Genomic DNA, 23,612 nt, shown 5'->3' on the forward strand with positions numbered 1-23,612 from the left:
TCTGAAACAGTTCTAGAATAAACATTTAAAAAACATAGTGGGTAGATGACTTCTATCAAATGAAAAGATTTCATACACTTAGCACATAATTTGGAGATGGGGAGCAGTTGTATAGGGGACAGAGTCATGGGTGTGGGGGAATCCTTTAGCCCCTCCTGGGACATTTTCATCCTATGAGTGTGTCACCTGCACAGCCAGGGCATGTCCAGCTCTGGGTGGTCAACCACATGTCTGAAACTCAGAGGCCAGTGTTTTTGGATCCAGAGGCAGCCACCGTGGCTGTAGCTTCATCCCCTAAGCCCAGGGCCAGGCCACTGTCCTGCTCTTGAGCTCTGGTCATCCATTTTTACGGATGTTAAACAGAATGGGGAATGGGTCCTGGAAAGTAATTTGTTCCTACTTGGTAGAATCCCCAAATAACATTGCTTAGTTGAGATGTTGTCATTGAAGATATGTTAAATAGTTGAATATAAAGTAAATAAAAGTTCCTCTGTAACTTCGGGTACCCTTGGTGATCAGAGCTTTGCCCCATCACCATGTTTAGGAAGCTTCCCTTTTTAGCATTGAGCTTATAGGGGAGAATGCATTGCCAGCCACCTGCTGGGTGTACACACACACACACACACAAACACAAACACACACGAAGCTAGTTTTATGAAGACTGTGCTTCCTCTCACAAGGTAACCCAGCTCTTCAGTGGGTAGTGTCATAGCCTGTGGGTTCTTCTGTGAGGGGAGCCTTAGATATACCTAATTGATGGGGCTAAACCACCTGGGCCTCTTCTGACTTTAGCTGGGAAAGAGGGTTTTTTAATGTGTTAGCACTTTACAAAAAATCTTAAATTATTCACTCTAAAAAGATTTTTTTTAATGTAATTGCATATAACAAGGTCTTATAGTTCCTCCCCTTACATAAGAATTCTTAAATTCTATTTTGAAAATTGGATTTAGGGGAGAAATCCACTCTATTAGACATTGTCAGAAGGGCTGTGTTTGACATCTGAAAGGTGGAAGTGTGCTTCTTGCTGTTGAGCATTTGTTAATTATTGTGTGCTTTCTGATAATTGTGTCTTTACTGTCTTGTTAACTCCAATAATCCTTACTGTGTTTGAGTATATGGGAAGTTTTTATGTAAATAACATAAATAGAAAAAAGATGATTTTCCTCCCCATCCTCAGGAAAGCATTTCAGAGTGCGGGAGATGTTCCTTGTCTCCATTCTGTCAGTTTGAGGTGAGAACAACCTATTAAAAGTCAGTTTATGACTTGCAATTGTGAAGAACAGTTTATCTTTTCTTTTCTTTTCTTTTCTTTTTACCTTTTTGTTGCCTTTTTTCATGCTGTAATTTTTGTTTTGGTTCAGCCTGCCATGGAAGGGGTAGAGGTGAGAATTTCAGTGGAGTTGCAGGAGGGGGTTGTCGTACTTGGTTTTGCTGTGACTTGTTAGCTGTGTTGTGGTTCTGTAATGGACAGAGTGCGTTGTGCCTTTGAGTGCAGTGAACTGTATTGTCTGTCTGTGGCAGTTGTATTAGTACCATTGCTGTGAACTGTCCGGATGCCAAGCATGTTCTATTATATATCAGGACGTTTTAAGCAAGATCATGTTAGATGTTTTAAGCAAGTTCATGTTAGAATTGCAATATCTCAACACTACTTAAGATTGAATTGGAGTTTGCTATCTTGATGTTCAATTGAATGCATACATCTAACAACCTTCTGAGAGGAAACCCCACAAAGAATATATTATACCTGCTAGAAATTGGGAGTCATTATATTTTCTTGCACACCACTGCCTTGCTGACTGTCCGGAATTTAAAACCGCATCGGTCCCCCCACTTGCCCGCCCAGTTCCCTTCCTGTCTCACGTGCGCACACACACACTGATGCATTCGTCACACTGTGGGACTTTGGGCAAACTCTGAACTTTTCCTCGTCTGTAAAATGGGGATCATAACATCTGTCATCCCTGTCTTCCAGTGGTATGGTGACAGTGCTTTGAAAATGAAAAACCGTAGTGTAGAAGTTCCATTTTAGAAAGTTACAATTTCAAGATGAAACTTACTCTGTCAGAAGACTTGGAAATTCTGTAAAAGAGAAGTCTAGAGGTGGGATGGGGATGACATGAGCTCATTTTCCTCATTTCTTAACCTATCTCCCTGTAGTGCCTTTTGGTATAAAGAGAAATTTGAAAAGTGTGTCCAGTGCCACTGGGAGCAAGGGCCCTCCTGGCCAGTGTTATCATCCCCATTTTATCATGCGGAGGGTGGTGAATGTCAAGTCGCACATGGTGCACGGTGGGGCATCAGGATGGCTTCTCTTCCCTGTGGCCATGTAGAATTCCTTTGAATGGCAAAAACTTCAGAAATTGAGAGGGGAGAGTTGGGATGATGCTCAGAAAACCCACCACTGAGCTGTTAGATGTTAGAAAGTGCAGAACTCTTGGCATTTCACACATTTTTCATACGATTCAAAGGACCAGCGTTTCAGCTTTATTTTTAGACCTGATTGATGAATATGTAATACCACAATCAGTCGTTTATTTATATTGGTTATTTAGTTTCCAGGATGTATACTTAAATATTTTTTAAGGAACTTTCCCTTCCAGATTTTGAGGGCACAAGAAGTCTGTGTCCTTAGCCTTAGTGTATTGGGAAGACCCCGTGATGCAACGGCAAAGTGGTGTAGTCTACCCTTCTGCGAGGGGGACTAGCACAGGTGACCCATTAGGTCACCTCCCATACTTGTCAGTGTGCATGAGAACAAACAGCCCAGTCACGTCAGGTACACACAGTCCCCTCCACCCTCCCATTGACAGAGGAACCCTGAAGGCCACGGGCAGTTAGTTTGCTTAGGACAGGCACAGTGGTAACCTAAGACTGGTAAGTTGTGGCTTTTTACGTGTTAACTCCTCGCTTCATTGGCTAGCCTTGTGAATGCGGTTAGACTGTAGCGGGTCTGTAGTGATGTCCTTCTCTCACGAGCAAAATTCATTGACCTGTTTTTAATTTCTGGTTTTCTTTATTAGGAAATGAAGATTTGTTCAGCAATTATAAACCTTTTTCATCTGATCCCAGCTGCACCTCAGACTCTGGTCAAGCCTCTGTTAGAGGTTGTGATGAAGACAGAAAGGGCAATGCTGATCGAGGTGCGGCTCAGACTGAGGGTTAATCCTTATCTTTCCTCCCTCTGGTGCTTGTTATATTTCCACTTTGTTACCTTCTAAATGGTTAATCCAATAGTACAAAGATGCTAGATATTGGTGTTTACTTATGGTTGTTAGTGCATTCCAGTTGCCGTGGGGGGAGTGTGTGTTCTTACTGTGTTAGATACACAGAGAAAAGCCCCAAGCCTTGGGAAGAGGAAGGTACGAGGTGTGGTGCCCTCTTGTGTTTGCAGGCGGGCAGTCCGTTCAGAGAGCCTCTGATCAAGTTCCTGACTCGGCACCCCTCGCAGACGGTGGAGCTGTTCATGATGGAAGCGACACTGAATGATCCCCAGTGGAGCAGAATGTTTATGGTAAGAGCTGAGAGCAGCTGGAGTTGGGGGTCCCTGCAAATTGTTGTCATCCGGTGCGCTCTGAAACGTTAAATTCACATTTTATTGTTCAGTGTCCTGGCTTCATTTTTCTTAGATGCATTTGAATGTTGGAAACATTGTTGCCATTTTCTTGTGTATATGAAAAGCTCATATCCAGGAATCACTCTTTGTAGGATTTTGGTGGTGATAAATTAATGTACTGCCAGGATTATAAGATCATAATTATAAATTATGACTACTATTTAAAAGGGGTGCTTACAGTGATTCTTTTGTTTTTCTTTTAGCCTGCCTTGAGAAATTAGGAAAAAAACTTAGAATTCATATTCTCTCACCTTTTTTGAGTTCGTTTAGCTTTCCTGCTTGTTTTGCTTTCAGAGTTTTTTAAAACACAAAGACGCCAGGCCTTTGCGGGATGTGCTGGCAGCCAACCCCAACAGGTTTATCACACTGCTGCTTCCGGGGGGTGCCCAGACCGCCGTGCGCCCCGGCTCGCCCAGCACCAGCACCATGCGCTTGGACCTCCAGTTCCAGGCCATCAAGGTAGCATCTCTTCATTAGGCTCCTGAATTCCCAAAGGTTTAATCAAGACCCAGTTCCCTAATTATCTCTTCTTTGACAGATCATAAGTATTATAGTAAAAAACGATGACTCCTGGCTGGCCAATCAGCATTCTCTGGTGAGCCAGTTGAGACGCGTGTGGGTCAGTGACACCTTCCAAGAAAGACACCGCAAGGAGAACATGGCTGCCACCAACTGGAAGGAGCCCAAGCTGCTGGCCTTCTGCCTGCTGAGCTACTGCAAGTGAGTGCACCCTGTCTGCTGTGCATCACGCAACTTGCTCTGTTCAGAAAGCTAAACGGGAGCCTCTTCCCGAATTTGTACAAAGCTGTAGTTCATTGGATGTGTGCAGTCAGTTGTGTAGAATGGGCTATGACTTAGAGCTGTTTAAAGCCAAGTCAGAGTTGATATGTAGTTAAGAAATTGGCCATAAGTTAACCTGTTTTCTTATTTGACCCTTCAGAAGGAATTACGGAGATATAGAATTGCTGTTCCAGCTGCTCCGAGCCTTTACTGGTCGTTTTCTCTGCAACATGACGTTCTTAAAAGAGTATATGGAAGAAGAGATTCCGAAAAATTACAGCATTGCTCAGAAACGAGCCCTGTTTTTTCGCTTTGTAGAGTTCAATGACCCCAACTTTGGAGATGAACTGAAAGCCAAGGTGAGTCCCACTGTTACGTAGTAGAAGGTATAGGTATTTGTGCTGGTTTTCTAGGGAACCTTGGGCTCTGTTCTTGCTCTGCTATGTCTCCATGGGCACTCAAACAGTTGGCCAGGCTATGGCTGAGAAAATGTCATTGCTGAGAATGGTATGCAGATTCAGCAGTGAATCAGCCTTGAAAAGTAGTTTGTTAGTTTCCTTGATTTTAGAAAATGACATTTTTGAAATGAGAAGAGTAAACCAGGCTGACGTCTCTTTTCTGCAAGTTTTAACTCACCTTTCCACTTCCCATTTGGATAGAAGTCAAGATTAGTTGTTGCCCTCTTGGTTGAGTTCTAACTTATGGTGTGCCCCAAATTGGCTGTCCTTCCCACCTTACTAAAGAAATAAACAGCATGGCTTTGTTTTCCTTCTTCATTTTTAATTTTTTTTTTGTAGGTTTTGCAGCATATCTTGAATCCTGCTTTCTTACACAGCTTTGAGAAGGGGGAAGGGGAGCAGCTCTTAGGACCTCCTAACCCAGAGGGAGATAACCCAGAAAGCATCACCAGCGTGTTTATAAGCAAGGTACCACTCACAGTGCGAGGGCATGGGCAGTAACTTGCAGGTGCATGAATATGTGTGCATGTGTTAGGGGAGTTCACTGATACAGGTTTATTTCCCCAAGGCTTTTATTTTTCATATTCACATTAGTTTATAGCAGAATGTCACATTACAATTCTTTTTAGTGAATTTTTTAAGACAGCCTTACTTTGGAATGAATCAGCTTTTCCTCGTTAATAGATTCTAATCAGAAACAGTATATCTTAGTGAAAATTTAGATATAATGCTGGGCACAGTGGCTCACGCCTATAATCCTAGCACTCTGGGAGGCCGAGTCAGGAGGATCACTTGAGCTCAGGAGTTTGAGACCAACCTGAACAAGAATGAGACCCCATCTCTACTAAAAATTGAAAACATTAGCCGGGCATGGTGGTGCATGCCTGTAGTCCCAGCTTCTCTGGAGGCTGAGGCAGGAGCATCGCTTGAGCCAAGGAGTTGGAGGTTGCTGTGAGCTGTGATGACACCACTGTACTCTACCCAGATGACAGAGTGAGACTTTGTCTCAACAAAAGGAAAGAAAAGAAAAAATTTAGCTATGTTATTTTGTCAGAACCCTTACAGCAGAATTTTGATGTTCTATTTTCATCATTAGCTTTGTGGGATACTCTGTTAAGAGCCAGTGAAAATATTAGACTGGGTCCAATTGCTGCTGTGACTCTTTCTTGCCAAGTTAATGAAAATCTGTCGTGATGGTAGTAGTGTCCGAAATCAGCTCAGGTGTTAGGATCTCTGTGCATTTTTACAACAGCGTTTACAGTTTGTCCTAGAGAGCCTTTTAAAATTAAATACCTGCATTGTGTTATTTTCCTAAGACTTATTGTGTTGAACATCACTGTTAGAGATTGTGTTTGCCTTGAGATTGTTATATTGAGTGGTGTTTGTTGGGATGCAGTAATCGACATTCCCTATCTGTAACGCAGATTAGCCTGTTTCCAGAAGTGACCATCACACACGTATTAATGTTCTTTGGAAGTACATAGCTGGTGTTTCTCACCCTGTCCTGGGATCAAGGCAGAGGGGACTATTCTCATTGGCAGGTTACCAATCCTTAAGTAGTCTTTGTCTCTTGAGATGGTCCCCCTTCCTGCAATTTTGGCTTCCCCTTCCTCCCCCACTCCAGGAATTAGAGCTGAGCCCAAAGCTTTATTCGTGGGTCTACATATTGATATTTTCTTCCTGGGCAACTGTAGGGAGATGGTGGCCCAGACAGGGCCTCTTCCCCTGTGTTCTCAGCCCGTGTCTCTGGGTCAGATGCTGCTGACCCGGGGCTGGTGAGGAGTTGGGATTTTGAGTGTTGTGGTGGGGAGAAAAAGGGTGGTGGGCGAGCCTTGTGGGGAGGGGCTGCCAAGAGGCAGCAGACCCAGCGAATAGGGAACCTTGGTGAAAACCATAATTGTGATGGAAGGTTTCAGTCTGTTTTTCATAATTGGGTAGATCTGGTAGAAGGTGGTTAGGCTACTTACTTGAGTTGAATGATGCCACCATCATACTTGATTTAATATAAACATGGAGATAGTATATTTTGTCTTACATCCATGAAACACATACAAAATTCTATCAGATACTTGGTCATATAGAAAACCGTAACAATTTTTTGAAAGTAGAGATTTTTCCAGTTCTTGTTTTCTGATCATAATGCAGACAAATAAGAGATAAAAGTTGACTAGGAAAAAAACCTCAATTACCTGGAAATTAAGAAACTCTGTCCTAAATCACCTTGAATCAAACAAGTCTTTCTTTCTACCTCAAGCTCCTCTACCTTCTGCTTTCTGACTTCTAAGCCTGCCCTTTTTGTAACTTCGAAATAAATTTGGTGAGTTTCCAGTCCATATACAGATAGAAAATTGATGTGACATTATCAATTCCCTCTTTGTAAAACTTAATATTACACACAATACATAGTGTAGGGGTATATGTGTGTGTGTGTGTGGGGGGTTTAAGGTTTAAACTTGTCATATGACTTTTAGTAGGTAACAGTTCAGACCTGGAAATGAGTCCTCCCTGCTTGTCTTTGCCATCAGGTCCTGGATCCAGAGAAGCAGGCGGACATGCTGGACTCGCTGAGGATTTACCTCCTGCAGTACGCCACGCTGCTGGTGGAGCACGCACCCCACCACATCCACGACAACAACAAGAACCGCAACAGCAAGCTGCGCCGCCTGATGACCTTCGCGTGGCCCTGCCTGCTCTCCAAGGCTTGTGTAGATCCCGCTTGCAAATATAGCGGCCACTTGCTTCTGGCTCACATCATTGCCAAATTCGCAATACATAAGAAAATCGTCCTTCAGGTATTTTGCAAGGCTCCCTTCTGTCCACCTGCTGTTCACGTGAATCCCACCCGTGTACCCCTGTGCACACTTGCTCTTCTGTACAGTCTCAGCCGCTTCTTGTCTGTTGTCTTTCCCTGGTGCTGTTTAAAAACACTCCTCTCTGCCATCTTATAAAAACTGAAAAAACCAACACTGTATGATTCCACTTGTGAGGTCCCTAGAGCAGTCACATTCATAGAGACAGAAAATGGAACAGAGGTTGCTGGGGGCTGGATGGGGGGAAGTGGGGAGTTAAGCATTTTCATGGGGACAGAGTTTCAGTTTTGCAAAATAAAGTTTTGGATGGACATTGATGGCTATACAACAATGCGAACGTACTTGTTACGGGTAGTAAAATCTGTTATGTGTATTTTACCACCATAAAAGAAAAATTGAGGGAAAAAAACCCACACTGAACCCTTGGGCTCTCTCCCTCCTCCCCAGGTATGTCCTGCTCTCTTGATCCTTCACAGCTTTGCTTTTATATCAAATGTATCCCTTTTCCACCTCAAGCTTCTCTACTTACTGCATTCTACCTTCCAACCCTGACATAGCATTGAAAATGGCTTTGTCCAGGGTCCCAGCCTACCCCTGTAAGCCAAAGGCAATAGGTACTTTTGAACTGGCATCTTATAAGCCCTCTGCTGTGTTGGGGTGTCAGTACCTCTTTCTTGAGACTCTGCATGATTTAGCTAACTCCCTGCTGCTTAGGTGAGACATAGCTCCCTGCCAGAAGCTGGGTCTCATTTGTCTTTGCATACCCTGGCCTAGCGCAGCATAGACACATAGTAGGTACTCAGTAAATATTAGAATGAATGAATTCATTGATCAAAACTTAATGAACAAGAAAGCAACTGAATTGTTTCCTAATGAGAGTACTAAGGAATTTTTAAAAAATTGTTTTGCAAAAATTATCATACCCTGGTCCCAGGTGATTGTATCTTGTTTTTTAAAGCTTTCATTCTCACATAGGAATTTCTGTTCTGTTCTAGGTTTTTCATAGTCTTCTCAAGGCTCACGCGATGGAAGCTCGAGCAATTGTCAGGCAAGCGATGGCCATTTTGACCCCAGCAGTGCCTGCCAGGATGGAGGACGGGCACCAGATGCTGACGCACTGGACGAGGAAGATCATCGTGGAGGAGGGACACACTGTCCCTCAGCTGGTCCACATCTTACATTTGATAGTGCAGCATTTTAAGGTATGGAGGAAGTACCACAGATGGGTGTGTAGTGCATTTCCAGGCAGTCGCTTTGAACTTTTGTCTCTTTCTTCTTCTAGTCATAAGGTGGTCATTCATTGATCCTGGTTCATTGATTTGTGTGTGTGTGTATTGCTTTATCATCATGGAAGTTGCAGTAGTACAGAGAATCATGCCCTGGATGTGTGCTGCTTTCTGTCTAAGACTGCACTTGTAAATACTGTGCTCAGTTAAAATTTTATGCAGATAAGTTGGTACCTTAAGGTGGGAGGTGTAGTCATCATTAACAATCTAGATTTTGGTAACCTGGCTTGGGAAGTTATTCATGAGGCTCTTTAGCCAAGTCACCCACTTTGTGAGATTTATTTATATGTAAATGTTGCCTGTAGATTTTGGGTAGAGGAGAAAGGATCGAGTTACAAGCTAATTCTTTTACAGCCAGCTCTTTTTAGAATTGGAAATTTGCTTTTTGGTACATCTTAAACTTTGATGATGTAGTCTGAAGTTTGCTACATGTGATTAGACTGGCTTACCTATCTAAAGAGAATTCAAGTTTTCAACACATTTTAAAGATGTTACCAAAAGGCTGAAATATATTGTTACGTTGGAGCTCAGTTGGGGACAAGGGGAGGGTGATAAACACACAAATATAAGGCAATGAGAGCTTCCTTGATTAAGTCACGATTCAGAATTGTTGAGCACAAGGTTGGGCTGTGTGTGTGTGCGCGTGCGTGCGCGGCCAAAGTGGGTCACGTGTGTGCATTGGGCCTGTGGTCCAGCATACCCAGCGTGACGCTGGCCCTGTGCCCGCAGGTGTACTACCCGGTGCGGCACCACCTGGTGCAGCACATGGTGAGCGCCATGCAGAGACTGGGCTTCACACCCAGTGTGACCATCGAGCAGAGGAGGCTGGCCGTCGACCTGTCTGAGGTTGTCATCAAGTGGGAATTGCAGAGGATCAAGGACCAGCAGGTAGGAAGGTCAACCCTCAGTGCCATCCCCAATTGTATTCCTTGTGCTTCTGGGAACCAATCAATAAAGTCAAGCATGTATGTGTGTGCGTGTGCGTGTGTGCATCTGTGTGTTTAAGCCGGATTCAGATTTGGACCCAAATTCCAGTGGAGAAGGAGTCAACTCTGTCTCATCCTCCATTAAAAGAGGCCTGTCAGTGGATTCTGCCCAGGAAGTGAAACGCTTTAGGACAGCCACCGGAGCCATCAGTGCAGTAAGAGCTATCCTTTCTTCTGGGAACTTCGAGTCCTCGTGGGAATGTGTCATTTATTGGGCACATTTTGAATGTGGGCGTGGTGCTGAGCTGCTTGAGCTGTGGGCTGGGGAGGTGGCTGGGAACAGCTGTGCTCACCAGACAGAAACTCCATGAGATGCCACTCACTCAATGTGTCCCCAAGTCACCAGATGTATTTTTTTGTGTGGTCATTTAGTACCATTCGAGTTCTGTCAATAATGGTTAATTATTTGCAGAAAGGCATCAAGAAAAATTTTTTGAGGTAAGAAAATTGAGAGCATGTGACCATGTTGTGATTGATTTTTTGAAAAAGACAGCGTATCCCGTTTTGCTGGGAGGGTAGTGCAGGAGGGTCCTGGGCGTCACGCTCTCTACCACTTGTTGAGGTGGCTGGTGGCCCAGGAAGCCCCGAGCTCCCAACCTCACCTGGGGTCTTGGACCTGCTGGCTGGTTGGCGCTGGGGCGGCCGCTCCACTTCCAGCCCCATGTGACTGAGGCTGAGCTCTTCTGTCCCCATCCTGGTGGCACCTTTGTCTGCCCTGGGCTCCAGCTGGAAACCTGGGACCGTCTGCACTTTGTCCAGTGGCTTCTCCCCACACATCTGGTCAAGAGCAAGTCCTGTGAGCCCTGCCATGCGTGCCCACCCCATCCCCGTCCCCACCTCCACCCCTCCCTCCAGCGATGAGGCCGTGGAGCCGCCTTCCAGCTCCTCTCACTGCCTCCTCTGCTGTCCCCTTCAGCTTTTCACAAAGCTGCCAGAGAACCGAGACACTTTCTTTTCAGAACCAAAGTCGGGGGAAGCTGGGTGAAGGGTCTGTGAGACCTCCGTACAGGTTTTGTAATTTCTTGTGAATCTTAGAATCATTTCAAAATAGAAAGAAAAGTCAGATTGTCTTTCCCCTCGCTGCAACCTCCCCTGGACGGTGGCCTCCCAGGCCTGGGGGACAAAGCCCTGCTGATGGCTCTCATCCCCCGTAACCTTCTCACAGTGCTTCGGCCGCATGGGCCTTTCCTCTGCTTTGCAGACACTCCAGCTTCCCCGCTCACCTAGGATGTGTCCACTGGCTCTTTTCCCTCTACCTGGAGCTGGTGTCCCTCCTTGTGCCCAGCTTCTCCTCTGAAGGTCTCCCTAGCGCCATCCCTTCACTTCCCAGATTACGGTCCCTCTTGTTCTCCATCATGGGACCTTTGCTCCTTCCTCATTCCCATGTCCGTTAGCAGTCTGCGCTCTTGCTGGGCATGAGGGCTTCATGAGGGCAGAAACCATAGCTATCTCTGGTGTCCCCAACACCCAGAATGGCCTTGTCCCTGAGGGTACAACATACCCATAAGCTAAATGAACAAATCAGCACCCTGTGTTGGCGATTTCTGTTGGGAATCCTATTCCTGCCTTAAAGGACAATCCTTTTCCAGGTGTTTGGGAGGAGCCAGTCGCTGCCTGGAGCTGACTCTCTGCTTGCCAAGCCCATCGACAAGCAGCACACAGACACCGTGGTGAACTTCCTCATCCGCGTGGCTTGTCAGGTAGGGGACTTGAACTTCTTGGGGACGCTGCAGAACACAGGCTACTTAGTAACACTCGAGGGTGTTGCAGAACACAGGCTACTTAGTAACACTTGAGGGTGTTATCTGTGACAGGTTGTCAAAAAAGAAATAGCTAAACCAAGGTCTGAGAGCTAGTTTTGTCACTTTCATGCCAGATGTCATTGATCTTGTGGCTGGTTAATATTTCTGAAGTCTGCCTGTGATAGGAATTTTTAAAAAACATTTTTCTTTCAATAGTAATAAATAATGATGTGCCTTATAATTAACAGCATGTTAACATTCATGAAATATGTAGGTCGGTGATCTTGGGCTAATAGTATAACTTCCAAGTTTTCTTCTCTATATCCTTAAAATGGGAATGGTATATAGCTTAGTAAAGGTGTTGATGATCCCAACCTGCATGAAATATATACAACATTTAATAATTTAAATGTTATAACTTGGTTTATTTATCATTTGTATGAATACATATATTCATGGAGTTGTTAGGAATCCATTTCTGAAACTTTTTATATTTCAAAACACCATTGTAAATGAAATTTCCTAAGTCTTTTATTTGTAAAAAATTTGGGAATCTTAAGTTGTAACTATTGGCTGGCTAGGCACAGTGGCTGAGGCAGGAGAATCGCTTGAGCCCAGGAGCTGGAGGTTGCAGTGAGCTATGACGACGCCACTGCACTCTGCCTGGGGCAATAGATTGAGACTCTGTCTCAAAAAAAAGTTATAACTTAAACAAATTAGTGTATCTTGCCAATACTGTTGAGAATTTCCAAGTCCTGAAAAGAATCTACTAAACTGTCCAACCAATAAATAAATCCTGCGTCCCTGCAGTGTGTAAGGAAGTCCTGTGGGAACGAACAGGGCCAGGTTCTCCATCACACAACTGATTGCAGGTCACCACTGACATACCCTGCAGAGGAGAGTGGCTGGGGGTGGGGCAGGGTGAGTCAGTCAGTCCAGTCCAGGAGGGTGCCTGGCTGCAGTGAGGTAGACAGAAGAGGAAGTGGCTGTGAGCTATAAAGATCCAGGAGAGAGCAAGGCTGCAAGGGCACAGTGGAGAAGTGGTGTCGAGAAAATGGCTATAAACTTGGACACAAGGAAATGACAGCTCTGATTTGGATGAATTTCTAGGTTAATGACAACACTAACACTGCGGGGTCTCCTGGAGAAGTGCTGTCTCGTCGATGTGTAAATCTTCTAAAGACTGCATTACGGCCAGACATGTGGTCCAAGTCAGAGCTCAAATTGCAGTGGTTCGACAAGCTGCTGATGACTGTGGTAGGTATGAGTGTTGGAAGGGCCTGGACAGGGCCACCCAGACCACTATGAGACACTGGCCTGGGCAGGGGCTGGGCATTTATGGATTACTCTGGGCCTGACCCTTAAGCCCCACATCTCTCATTCCTTGGCCAGACGAGGCCCCTGCCACGTTCTCTTCCAGCTGCTGCCAGGAGACGGCAGTTTGAGAATGGCTTTAGAACTTCAGCCCTCACTCCAGCCCCAGGTGCACTCTGGAGTGTTTAAACATAGTGACAGTTCTCTTGTATTTTGTGTTAAGAAATGTACTCATTTCTTAAACTGGCCTGCCAGTTAGCTTGGGATAAATATTTTTAATTGACATGTACAGCAACCTTTTAGTGGCTCACACCTGTAATCCCAGTACTTTGGGAGGCAGAGACAAGAGGATTGCTTGAGGCCAGGAGTTTGAGATTAGCTTCGGCAACATGGTGAGACCCTGTCTTTACAAAAATAAATAAGCTTGAATTTTTGAAACAGATTTTATTGAGGGGCCTATTATCGAATACTTTTTTGTATGCACAAGGGCTTAGTCATAACAGGGAGATAGTCCCAAATGATTATTTTGGTGATGGTTTTTTATACATCTTTTTGGGTTGTTTTTGTAAAAAACTATGATCCTATAACTTTCTGGTAGTAGCAAAAGCTCTTGCTTTATCCAGATTCAATTTTTCTAGCTGCTTGATGGAATTTGAAAGATTTCACTACCAGGATTATAAAGCCTATTGTAAGCATTTGTTATTTTGTATTGCAAAGACTAACATATTGCTCTGTTTTACCCATGAAACAGTTATATAAACAGCCCCTGAGGCTATAGCACCTGCTTTGATTCTAGCTTTGGTGCATAACTCACCTCTTTTGCTCTTTGAAAGGTCAAATTACTTTCCCATCAAATGTAGTTATAGTTGAAAGTTCGGCTATAAGTGGACAGCCTCTGCCCCTTAAAAGGCTAGCATTTCATGGAGCAATGTGCTGTGCTTACGGTGGCTTTCTGCCCTTGTTCCCATGACCCACAGTGAGTGAGAGAGATTTTACTTCGTGACCCAGTGCGCACACACACTGCACGTACAGGACATGTGTGTGTAAACCACAGAGATAAAGATTAGACAAGGCAGCACCCATTCTTACTACAAACCATGCTTTCTGTTTTCCATTTTATTCAGTTTTCTTTTGTTTGTTTTATTCTTCCTGTTGCCATCACCTATTTGATTGATTCAACGATACACAGTTTGAAAGATACTTCTGTGTGGAAGGATATTTGTATTTTTGTATTTTAACTTAAAAAATTGGAGGGGAAAAGCATAAATCACTACAGTAACTTTTATATCTAGATTATAGTGATTTAAAAATAATATTTAATATTAATGAGCCTTTTAAAAGATGTTTGAGTAAATATTTAAAGCAAATTTATAAAAGAAATCATCCTTATGAAATCCTATGGTATGTGTTGGTCACATGTTTTTATATGTATGATGTTCATTCTTTAGTGGTTTTGTTACTTTGTTTACAAATGGCATGTGGTTTAACTTGTGCTGGATTTGTATTGCTGTAATTCAGTGTACTGGAGTATCCATGTTGCTGTGAGTGGCCTCTGTTCCCCGTTCCAGGAGCAGCCAAATCAGGTCAACTACGGAAACATTTGCACGGGATTGGAGGTGCTGAGCTTCCTGCTGACGGTTCTGCAGTCCCCGGCCATCCTCAGTAGCTTCAAGCCCCTGCAGCGCGGCATCGCAGCCTGTATGACGTGTGGAAACACCAAGGTGTTGCGAGCCGTCCACAGCCTTCTCTCTCGCCTGATGAGCATTTTCCCAACCGAGCCAAGTATGTGACCTTTTCTGTCAGTGCTTTTCTTTCAAAGTAGCTGGGTGGGCACTTGTCATTTGAGAATGCTTCTCCTCCAGTCACCATAGCCAGCATTTTATTGTCCCACTTTTCTTTATACTCTCAAGCCTTCCTTTAGAAATTGACACAAACACTTAATGGCAGCCGTCATTGTGTTGTTTTTTTGTCTGCTTTGGAAATTCAGTTCTTCATTAGCTGAACATTACTATTTCCTTAAGCTATTAAAGGAAAGTTAGGTTAAAATATCATGTCAAATGTTGAGCAATTAGCAAGGTCGGATTTTGGTTGTAGTGAATTGATAAGTGTATTTCAAGCACATTCCGGTGAGGCTTGGTGAGGTGAAAGGTTGTCACGTGGCTGTGTAGCATGGGGACCAGCCCAAAGGTGAGGCCCATGCTGTCCCACACTGGAAGAGAAGTGCCCATGCCACTCTCAGTAGATGCCACTGCAGCCAGAGCTCTGTGCCTGGCATGAGGACTGGAAGGGCCTGAGAGCCCTAACCACAGTGCCCAGGTCCCAACCTTGATTTTCAGGTACTTCCAGTGTGGCCTCCAAGTACGAAGAGCTGGAGTGCCTCTACGCGGCCGTCGGGAAGGTCATCTATGAAGGGCTCACCAACTATGAGAAGGCCACCAATGCCAATCCCTCCCAACTCTTTGGTGAGTGTGTGTCTGTCTTGACTTTTCCAGCAGTGGTTCCATTTGTCACTGGTCCCTGTTCACTGGATGTGCTTCCCATCTGGGAAAGGCTTGGTTGGAAGGAACTTTGAGCTGATGTGTTGTTTGGATGTCTGTGTCTTGGCCTGGTGTCCATAAGGCCACCATCCCCTATAGTGATTGAGGTGAATGACCCCACTCTACCCACCACCAGTGCTTCTTCTGTGTCCCCTTCCTCACCCTCCGACGCAGGCGTTGTGAGGGTAGTTGCCTATGGCAGGTGGATCCTGCTGACCAGTGTTACACTGACCACACCAGCACTGCAGAAGCTGTGTGCACCTGTGTGGAATTACTGCCTTTCACAATGTCCACCTGTAAATAAGCCACCATGAGACAAGAAGTTGTCTCCAGCTAATTGTCGAGGCTCTGGCTAACCGAGGTGAAAGGAAAATTGCTTTCTTGGGTAATCAGGGCAGCTGGGTAACTTTGGCCCCTGGGTACCTGGAAGCCAAATGTCTAGTACTCCCTCTGCTTTTTGTCCAGCTCATGTCTTTGATTAGGATTAGGCTTTGGGTAAGCACCTTAAAATTTTTTTTCTCCCTTGTTCCATACTCATGTAAATCTTTGAAAATACAAATTAGGGAAAACTAAAAGTCACCTATCAGCCTCTCTGCCCAATAATAAATAGTTGTAACATTTTGGTGTGTGTCATTTTTCTGTACACATGCATACAAATATATACACTAACCTTGTTATGCAAACTGAGTAAGTTATTTTTGGATCAATTCCTTGCTCTCCAGACTCTGGCTACTTGTTCTCTGAAATTTAGGAGCCAGGTAAATTTGATTAATATGGTATTCCCTTGCCCTCTGTTCTGGAACCAGGTAGGTTTGGAGAGTGAAGAGTGCTTTTGTGACTTTTTGTAAAGTGAGTCATCCTGTAGATCCTGGCTTCCATCACAGGATAGCACTAATGTTTCCTTTCTTGTGCATTCTCCAAAGGACTCTCAGGAAGAGTGGACCTCTCTGGCCCACTTCCCTCCTTTGTGGGGGTTGGGGGAGCAGGGGCAGCTGCAGGATGAGGTGGGCCTGGAGAGATGGCCACACCATTCTCCTGGATCCAGGGCTCTCAGGCACTGCCACCTGCCCCATAGTAGAGATCACAGCACCCAGGGACAGCAGAGATACTGTGTTTTCGTCATTGTTGTGGGTTGGCTGTCTTAGAATGAGACTGGCTTTCTAGAGAATCGGTCTTCTAACAGAGCAAGCCTGAAATTGTCCAAATTTGGGATGATGCCATTTGTAAATAGCAAATACCCTTTGATTGTTCTGTGATGTGATCCATGAATACGGATTTAAAATTTCATGTGTAGGTCAGGATCAAGATGATTGTAAAAATGCCATTTATGAAAGATAGTTTTTTCCTGTGCTTGGTGTTCATTTCTAATGTTGGCTTTGTTGATTTTTATTGGTCTTATGTGGTTTTTCAGAGTGAAGTACAAATTGAATTCTAAAATATTGTCATGTCCAGATAGGCTAGATATCTTATAAAAAGATTTTCTTCCTTTTTTTCCTTGTTTTTCCCAAATATATCATGGGACAAAAATCTTCATTAGGGTGGTTTGCCATAACCTAAAAACAAAATCCAGAACTGAAGGTAAGAATGTTTCTACTGAAACACAAAAATCAGTTCTCATGCACGGTGACTTGACATAATTAAGAATTAGAGGTGAAAGGCTGGGTGCAGTGGCTCACGCCTGTAATTGTAACACTCTGGGAGGCCAAGGCAGGAGGATCACTTGAGCTCAGGATTTCAAGACCTGCCTGAGCAAGAGCCCATCTCTACTAAACATAGAAAAAATTAGCCAGATGTGGTGGCACACGCCTGTAGTCCCAGCTGTTCAGGAGGCTGAGGCAGGAGGATTGCTTGAGCCCAGGAATTTGAGGTTGCTGTGGGAGCTAGGCTGACTCCAGGGCACTCTAGCCCGGGCAACAGAGCAAGACTCTGTCTCAGAAAATAAATAGAAGTGAAAATATAATGCTTCAAAATGCTGTGGAAACCATGTGAAATTTTACAATGTTAACATCTGGGATGGATCTGTACTTTTAGAATACAGTGTTTTAAATAGCACATTTTTGTTGCTTGTTACTTTTCTGTGAACAACTGGCAACTTCTGCACTTTAGGGACCCTTATGATTCTCAAGTCCGCCTGCAGCAACAACCCAAGCTACATAGACAGGCTGATTTCCGTGTTTATGCGCTCCCTGCAGAAGATGGTCCGAGAGCACCTGAATCCACAGGCAGCATCAGGAAGCACGGAAGCAGCCTCAGGTGACAAACCTGCCACCCCAGGTTTTTGCGTTAGACTTTGTCGAACAATTGGATGGTGCAGGTTGTGCGATTGAACTCTGAAGTGAACGTGAATTAACGTGCAGTCTTGTTTATGTGTGATTCGTTATTATTTGCTCTTAACAAAGGGGTTTAAAATCAAGACTCATTTTTAAAATGAACTGTTTTTAAGCTACGTGTGGTGGTTCAAGTCTGTAGTCCCAGCTACTAGGGAAGCTGAGGCAGGAGGATCACTTGAAGCCAGGACTTCAAGGCTTTAGTGCACCTATGAACAGCCACTGCACTCCAGCCTCGGTGACATAGGAAACCTGTCTCTTAAAGAGAAATGAAGTGCTTTTAATTAAATTTGTGAATGTTAACAGTAAAGAAATTTTAAAGTAGTTGGATTTTTATATGAATCATTCTCCATTGAGAGTTACCTAGCATTCACTATAAAACAGGGATTGCTTAATCAGAGTTGTTATTTGTGAAGAATTAAGTCACAACTTCTAGACACGAGCTATGTACCCCTGGAATTGGATGCTCTGTGGGGGTGGGGGCTGTGGTTGGCTGGGGCTATGGTTGGCGTGGCTGTTGGATACACCTCAGAACGCAAGGGCCGTGGGTGTGACTTCAGGGCTTGGTGGTCCCATCAGTGTCGTCATCCTCACTCATGGGGAGGGCTCTCATAGGGCCACCCTTGCAAGGTGCAGTGGTAAGAGAGGGTAAGAGGCCTCAAATCCCAGAGCTCTAATTGCTGGAGAAAATATTTGGGGGAAATGGGCAGAGCCCAGCATGCCAGTGGCACAGTGGCTGTCTGTTCACATGTGTGTGTAAAGCTTGGTGGGCGTGTTCTCTCCTTCATGGGGACAGGCACGAGTGAGCTGGTGATGCTCAGCCTGGAGCTGGTGAAAACGCGGCTGGCGGTGATGAGCATGGAGATGAGGAAGAACTTCATTCAGGCCATTCTCACGTCACTCATTGAGAAGTCACCTGATGCCAAAATCCTCCGGGCTGTGGTCAAAATTGTGGAAGAATGGGTGAAGAATAACTCCCCGATGGCAGCCAATCAGGTGAGCTGGGACGAGGGCACAGTGCTCGGCCAAGAGACTTCTTCTGAATGTAAAAGAAAAGTTAGGCATCACCTCCCTTTGCTTTCTGAAACTTCTTGAAGCAAAGCATTTCCCCCCCTGAATTTGTGTTCACAGTATCTTTCCTTAAGATGGATGGATTTTTTTTGGTGCGTTTAACAGATTTTAGGTAGAAACTTGAGATTAATGGGTTGCTCATCTTAATGTGGTCTCACTTCTGTTAAAATGTTGAATGAACCTTGTTACCCTCTTGTGGTAGTGAAGGCAAGCCTAAGGATAATAATAATAAGGAAATATTATTTATCTCAGGGAGGCGCTTGCAAACTTCTGATTTGTTTCATAAGTAAGTTGTTTTCTCTCCAAAGTGAGTTGTAGTCCCTCCGAAATTATATTGGCATGTTTTGATTTTAAGCCTCTAAAGATAACCAAAGCTATCTTCAATTTCTGTTTAGAAATGACCTTGTCCTACTGTACTTGACAAAATTGTAGGAGTTTAAAAAAATATTTTGAAGCATATCTTTACTCAATAGGAGCAATTGATCTTTCTTTTTAAAAAAAAATTCCATACAGACACCAACACTCCGGGAGAAGTCCATTTTGCTTGTGAAAATGATGACCTACATAGAAAAACGTTTTCCAGAAGACCTTGAATTAAATGCCCAGTTTTTAGACCTTGTTAACTATGTCTACAGGTAATTACTACAATTAATCAAATATTAATTGGTCCATAATGTGTTCTCTAACCAACCGACACTCAACTTTAGTCTTTAACCTGAATTGAAAATATTTGTTTAAATACTAAGTCGTGCGACATATTTTGGTGTCATTAGTAAACCTTTTGCTAAAATGCTGCATGAGCCTGTCATGATTTGTAGCTTTCATCATGGCATTTCAGAAAGTTGGTGCCATCTGTTTCTGCTTATTCGCTTATGGAGTCCACTGTCCGGCCTGGCTCTGACAGCTTGGTGTTATGCCTTTGATTACAGGGATGAGACGCTGTCTGGCAGTGAGCTGACTGCAAAACTTGAGCCTGCCTTTCTCTCCGGGCTGCGCTGTGCCCAGCCACTCATCAGGGCAAAGTTTTTTGAGGTTTTTGACAACTCTATGAAACGTCGGGTCTATGAGCGCCTGCTTTATGTGACCTGTTCCCAGAACTGGGAAGCCATGGGGAACCACTTTTGGATCAAGCAGTGCATTGAGGTAGGGTGGACTCAGCTCACCGTCTGTGGCCAGGGGGCAGCCCTCGCTTTTCTGAGTGGGGGACTGACACCAGGAGGCGTTCAGGCACACTAAGCTGAATTCAGAATCTCTAACATAAACCTTTTGATCTCTAGGAAAAAATATTTAAAGCCAAGTGTTCATCCAAAGCTTTTTTTGGCTGGCTTTAAGTCCCATATCAGAAAATTGAATAATATTTTTTATTTTATAGGCAAAGACTCAGGTTTCTTCAAATAGAAAGATTTTAAAATTCTGTCTGCGTGCCCTAGAAAATGCAGCGGTGTACAGTGAGTGTTGGCTGTCATCACTTTTAGGAAGGTAGAGCAGGCATGACAGAGCGCCCATCAGTGCTATGTGTTTGGATCCTTAGCGTGAGGAGTCAGGTGTCAGCAATGCAGGCATGTTTAAAATGGTCAGGGTCGTAAGGATGAGGTGCAGACCTAGAGTAGCACTAGCATTTCAGTGGAGGGTAAGTTGGATGTTCTGTGACATCTCTAGCAGGATTGTAGTGAGTTTGCTGGTTATTCAAGCCAGCTGGCCTTTAGTCATCAACTTCAGGCACCAGGCAAGTTAGGTTTTCTATAGCAGGATACCAGTGCTAAGCAAGTAATTCCTACCTGCTTACCTGGAATGAATGAAACCAATTTACCAAGTTACTTTGTCTGATATGACACCTGGGACAGACGGCCGTTAAATTCTCTCTGATGAGCAGAAGGGAAAGTGGCACCGGGCCTCAGTGACAGCTTGCTTGCATGTTTCCTGTGTGTGCTGTATGCAGCATGTATTTGGAATGTTGCTGATGGCCACACGGTGGGCAGAGTCCCTGCTTTACCGTCGCTCATTCAAGAGACCTACTGATCGCTGAGTACGCACCAGGCGCTGGGTCAGATACTAAAAATACAAAGACAGAAAAGATACTGGCTGTGGCAGGGACTCAGGAATTGATTGGAGGAAGGGCACAAGCAGGGTCCTCCATTGAGTGTCTGGTCCATCACTGGGACTTACCAGCTTAAGGCTGTAGTGTGGCCACCATCTCTCACAGAGACAATGGGAGCAGTTTCCTCAGTGTTCATTCCCCCCTACTTGTCTATCATAGTTTTCTCTGTCGTTGCAAAATTGTTCTTAAAGAATAAAGCAGATCACGTCACTTCTTCCCATTGTACTTGGCAGGAAATCCAGCCTCCAGTTTGTGGTCCTGTGGCCCCCAGGTGACTGGACCTTTGCCCCTCTATGCAGCCCCATCCTGTCCCTCTGTCCCTCACTCATCAGTCTCAGCCATGCTGGTCTTTCCTGCTCTTTTTTGTAATCAATTATTATCATTATTATAAATTGACAGTTTATAATCGGATATGTTTATGGGGTACAAAGTGAAGCTATGATTTGTGAATATAATGTGGAATAGTTAAATCAGGCTAGTCAACATATCCATCACCTCATATGCTTAACATTTTTTGCGACAAGAACATTTGAAATTTACCCTTAGCAATTTTGAAAAGTACACTGCTGTTACTAACTGTATTCACCACCACGCTGTGAGTGAGGCAGAGGGCATCTGTGTCTGGGAGGTGCCTTTGAGGGGTCAGAGGAAAGGGAGCCCATCTACAAGGGGACACGGAGGGAAAGATGCTGAGCTTGTACTTGGACCTGCTGAATCAGAGATACTTGATTGAGGGACACCTGGGGGAGAAGTTGAGACTCCAGCTAACCTTGCAGAGAAGCATGGACTCGAGCGGAGGGCTGGGGGCCGTTCCACAGGTGCCCGAATGCCGCGTGTGCCTTAGGTTTGCCTTCTTTCCCACAAACCTCCCTAGCTCCTCTTGGCCGTGTGTGAGAAGAGCACCCCCATTGGTACCAGCTGCCAGGGAGCCATGCTCCCGTCCATCACCAACGTCATCAACCTGGCCGACAGCCACGACCGAGCCGCCTTCGCCATGGTCACACACGTCAAGCAGGAGCCTCGAGAGCGGGAGAACAGTGAGTCCAAAGAGGAGGTGAGCACTGGGCTCCATAGGCAGAGTTCCTATGCCTGCCGAAGAATTTTTTGTGTCAGCTTTAGATGTTTTCAGGGCAAGAGCAATATATCAAAACCTGTCTCTATGTGAAAATGCTGAAGGTGGTGCCTAAGTTCAGTTAGATATTTGGTTTTTTTTTTAAGTTAAAATTGAGAAGCATGTCTGTGTTGCCATTCAGTTTTGAGATAGGTCACTTTATCATGAGCTAGCACTGTTTAGTGCAGAATGTTTTTACCATTTTGTGATTTTTCTCTTCGAGTGAGAAATTGCCCGTGTTGTGTTACAAAACACTGCTGTGGGGAGTGATGCCACCGCAAAGGAACCGTGGCCCTAGCTGCTTCTGCCAGCAGCCTGCTAAGAACCTTCCCTATCCGTGCCCAGTCCTGGAGGGGCAGTGGTTGGCTCCTCTAGGAGTCTGTCAACCAAGGCAGGTGCCTTAGTCTTGATGGCTTTCAGTCCTCCATGAGGGAGTGGTTGGCACTGTTCCAGGCAGAGATTTTTTTAGGCTGTGTTTCCTTTAGGTTGTTGGTTTTTGGAAGCTCAGCCCGTCTGGAGTGCTGGGTTTTAGAAGATACTCACCTAGCATTGCAGAGGGGGCACTGCACCATCTTTGCTCTAAAAGGGGTAGTTCGTTCCCTCTCCCATGTGTAGGATATCTGCTCATTTTATTAACAAATAAGAATTTAAAGTTGTTTTTTTTTTTAACTATTGCTAAATGCTAGATCATTTGGTGATTTAATCTTCTTTCTATAATCTTCCTGTGTGAAATAAATTGCCAACTTTGAAGCGATTCTTCTGCATTTTTAAGGGTGCATACCAAATTATTGATACCTTGACTTAGAGGAAGAGTTTAGTGATGATTGACTGTGACTTCCCAGAAGCTTCAGACAGAAATAAGGTTCATTCCTCTTTAGGAATGAGTCATATAAAACGTTCTGACAACATTCTATGCCATGACCCTGATGGTATTCTTAATTTGAGTGAGCAAGGCAGCTAAGCAACTGTATTGCATTTTAAGGGATGATAGGCTATAATTCCTAATAATCTTTAGTATTTTTATTGCTTAAAGTTTTTACTTTTATTTTACTTTTTAAAACTCAAATACGAAAGCAAAATGCTAACATTTTCAGAGTCATTTTAAGAGAGAGAAAGAGGCGTCTGATATAGTTAATCTGTTTTTTGTTTATTTTAGAATTCAAGATTATTTAAATATTTATAAACTTCCAGGAAATAAACAAAAATTTTACTTGGCCAAAATTGTAACAAGATGTCTATAGATACTGTGCTTCTTAGAGTTTCTTTCACTCTTTGACCATTTGGTTTTGCTTGTTTGTCTTTGTTTTTTAGGATGTAGAAATAGATATTGAACTGGCTCCTGGAGATCAGACCAGCACGCCCAAAACCAAAGAACTTTCTGAAAAGGACATTGGAAATCAGCTGCATATGTTAACCAACAGGCACGACAAATTTCTGGACACGCTCCGTGAAGTGAAGGTCTGTATGCAGGTTTGA

The 23,612-nt window shown here is 44.2% G+C and overlaps 1 protein-coding gene across 13 annotated transcripts in view; it reads left to right on the forward strand.

Annotated features, from left to right (window-relative positions):
• The window catches only part of TRRAP (transformation/transcription domain associated protein), a 115,941-nt gene that overhangs the window by 49,072 nt on the left and 43,257 nt on the right, over nucleotides 1-23,612 (forward strand). For 7 of the 13 annotated variants that reach the window (XM_075995297.1, XM_075995291.1, XM_075995298.1 and 4 more), the window contains exons 32-53: nucleotides 1,178-1,231; nucleotides 1,362-1,382; nucleotides 3,024-3,143; nucleotides 3,395-3,514; nucleotides 3,911-4,075; nucleotides 4,155-4,336; nucleotides 4,557-4,755; nucleotides 5,194-5,322; nucleotides 7,380-7,646; nucleotides 8,660-8,866; nucleotides 9,680-9,838; nucleotides 9,957-10,091; nucleotides 11,526-11,636; nucleotides 12,789-12,935; nucleotides 14,561-14,774; nucleotides 15,329-15,454; nucleotides 17,636-17,782; nucleotides 18,653-18,852; nucleotides 19,441-19,562; nucleotides 19,857-20,070; nucleotides 21,900-22,079; nucleotides 23,448-23,594. In XM_075995297.1, coding sequence (XP_075851412.1) covers nucleotides 1,178-1,231; nucleotides 1,362-1,382; nucleotides 3,024-3,143; nucleotides 3,395-3,514; nucleotides 3,911-4,075; nucleotides 4,155-4,336; nucleotides 4,557-4,755; nucleotides 5,194-5,322; nucleotides 7,380-7,646; nucleotides 8,660-8,866; nucleotides 9,680-9,838; nucleotides 9,957-10,091; nucleotides 11,526-11,636; nucleotides 12,789-12,935; nucleotides 14,561-14,774; nucleotides 15,329-15,454; nucleotides 17,636-17,782; nucleotides 18,653-18,852; nucleotides 19,441-19,562; nucleotides 19,857-20,070; nucleotides 21,900-22,079; nucleotides 23,448-23,594 — 3,366 coding nt within the window. The remainder of the gene's footprint in view (nucleotides 1-1,177; nucleotides 1,232-1,361; nucleotides 1,383-3,023; nucleotides 3,144-3,394; nucleotides 3,515-3,910; nucleotides 4,076-4,154; nucleotides 4,337-4,556; nucleotides 4,756-5,193; nucleotides 5,323-7,379; nucleotides 7,647-8,659; nucleotides 8,867-9,679; nucleotides 9,839-9,956; nucleotides 10,092-11,525; nucleotides 11,637-12,788; nucleotides 12,936-14,560; nucleotides 14,775-15,328; nucleotides 15,455-17,635; nucleotides 17,783-18,652; nucleotides 18,853-19,440; nucleotides 19,563-19,856; nucleotides 20,071-21,899; nucleotides 22,080-23,447; nucleotides 23,595-23,612) is intronic. The other 6 variants (XM_075995301.1, XM_075995299.1, XM_075995300.1 and 3 more) reach the window with 2 other exon arrangements.

The sequence above is a fragment of the Microcebus murinus genome, chromosome 19, assembly GCF_040939455.1.
Source record: "Microcebus murinus isolate Inina chromosome 19, M.murinus_Inina_mat1.0, whole genome shotgun sequence".
Taxonomy (NCBI): Eukaryota; Metazoa; Chordata; class Mammalia; order Primates; family Cheirogaleidae; genus Microcebus; species Microcebus murinus.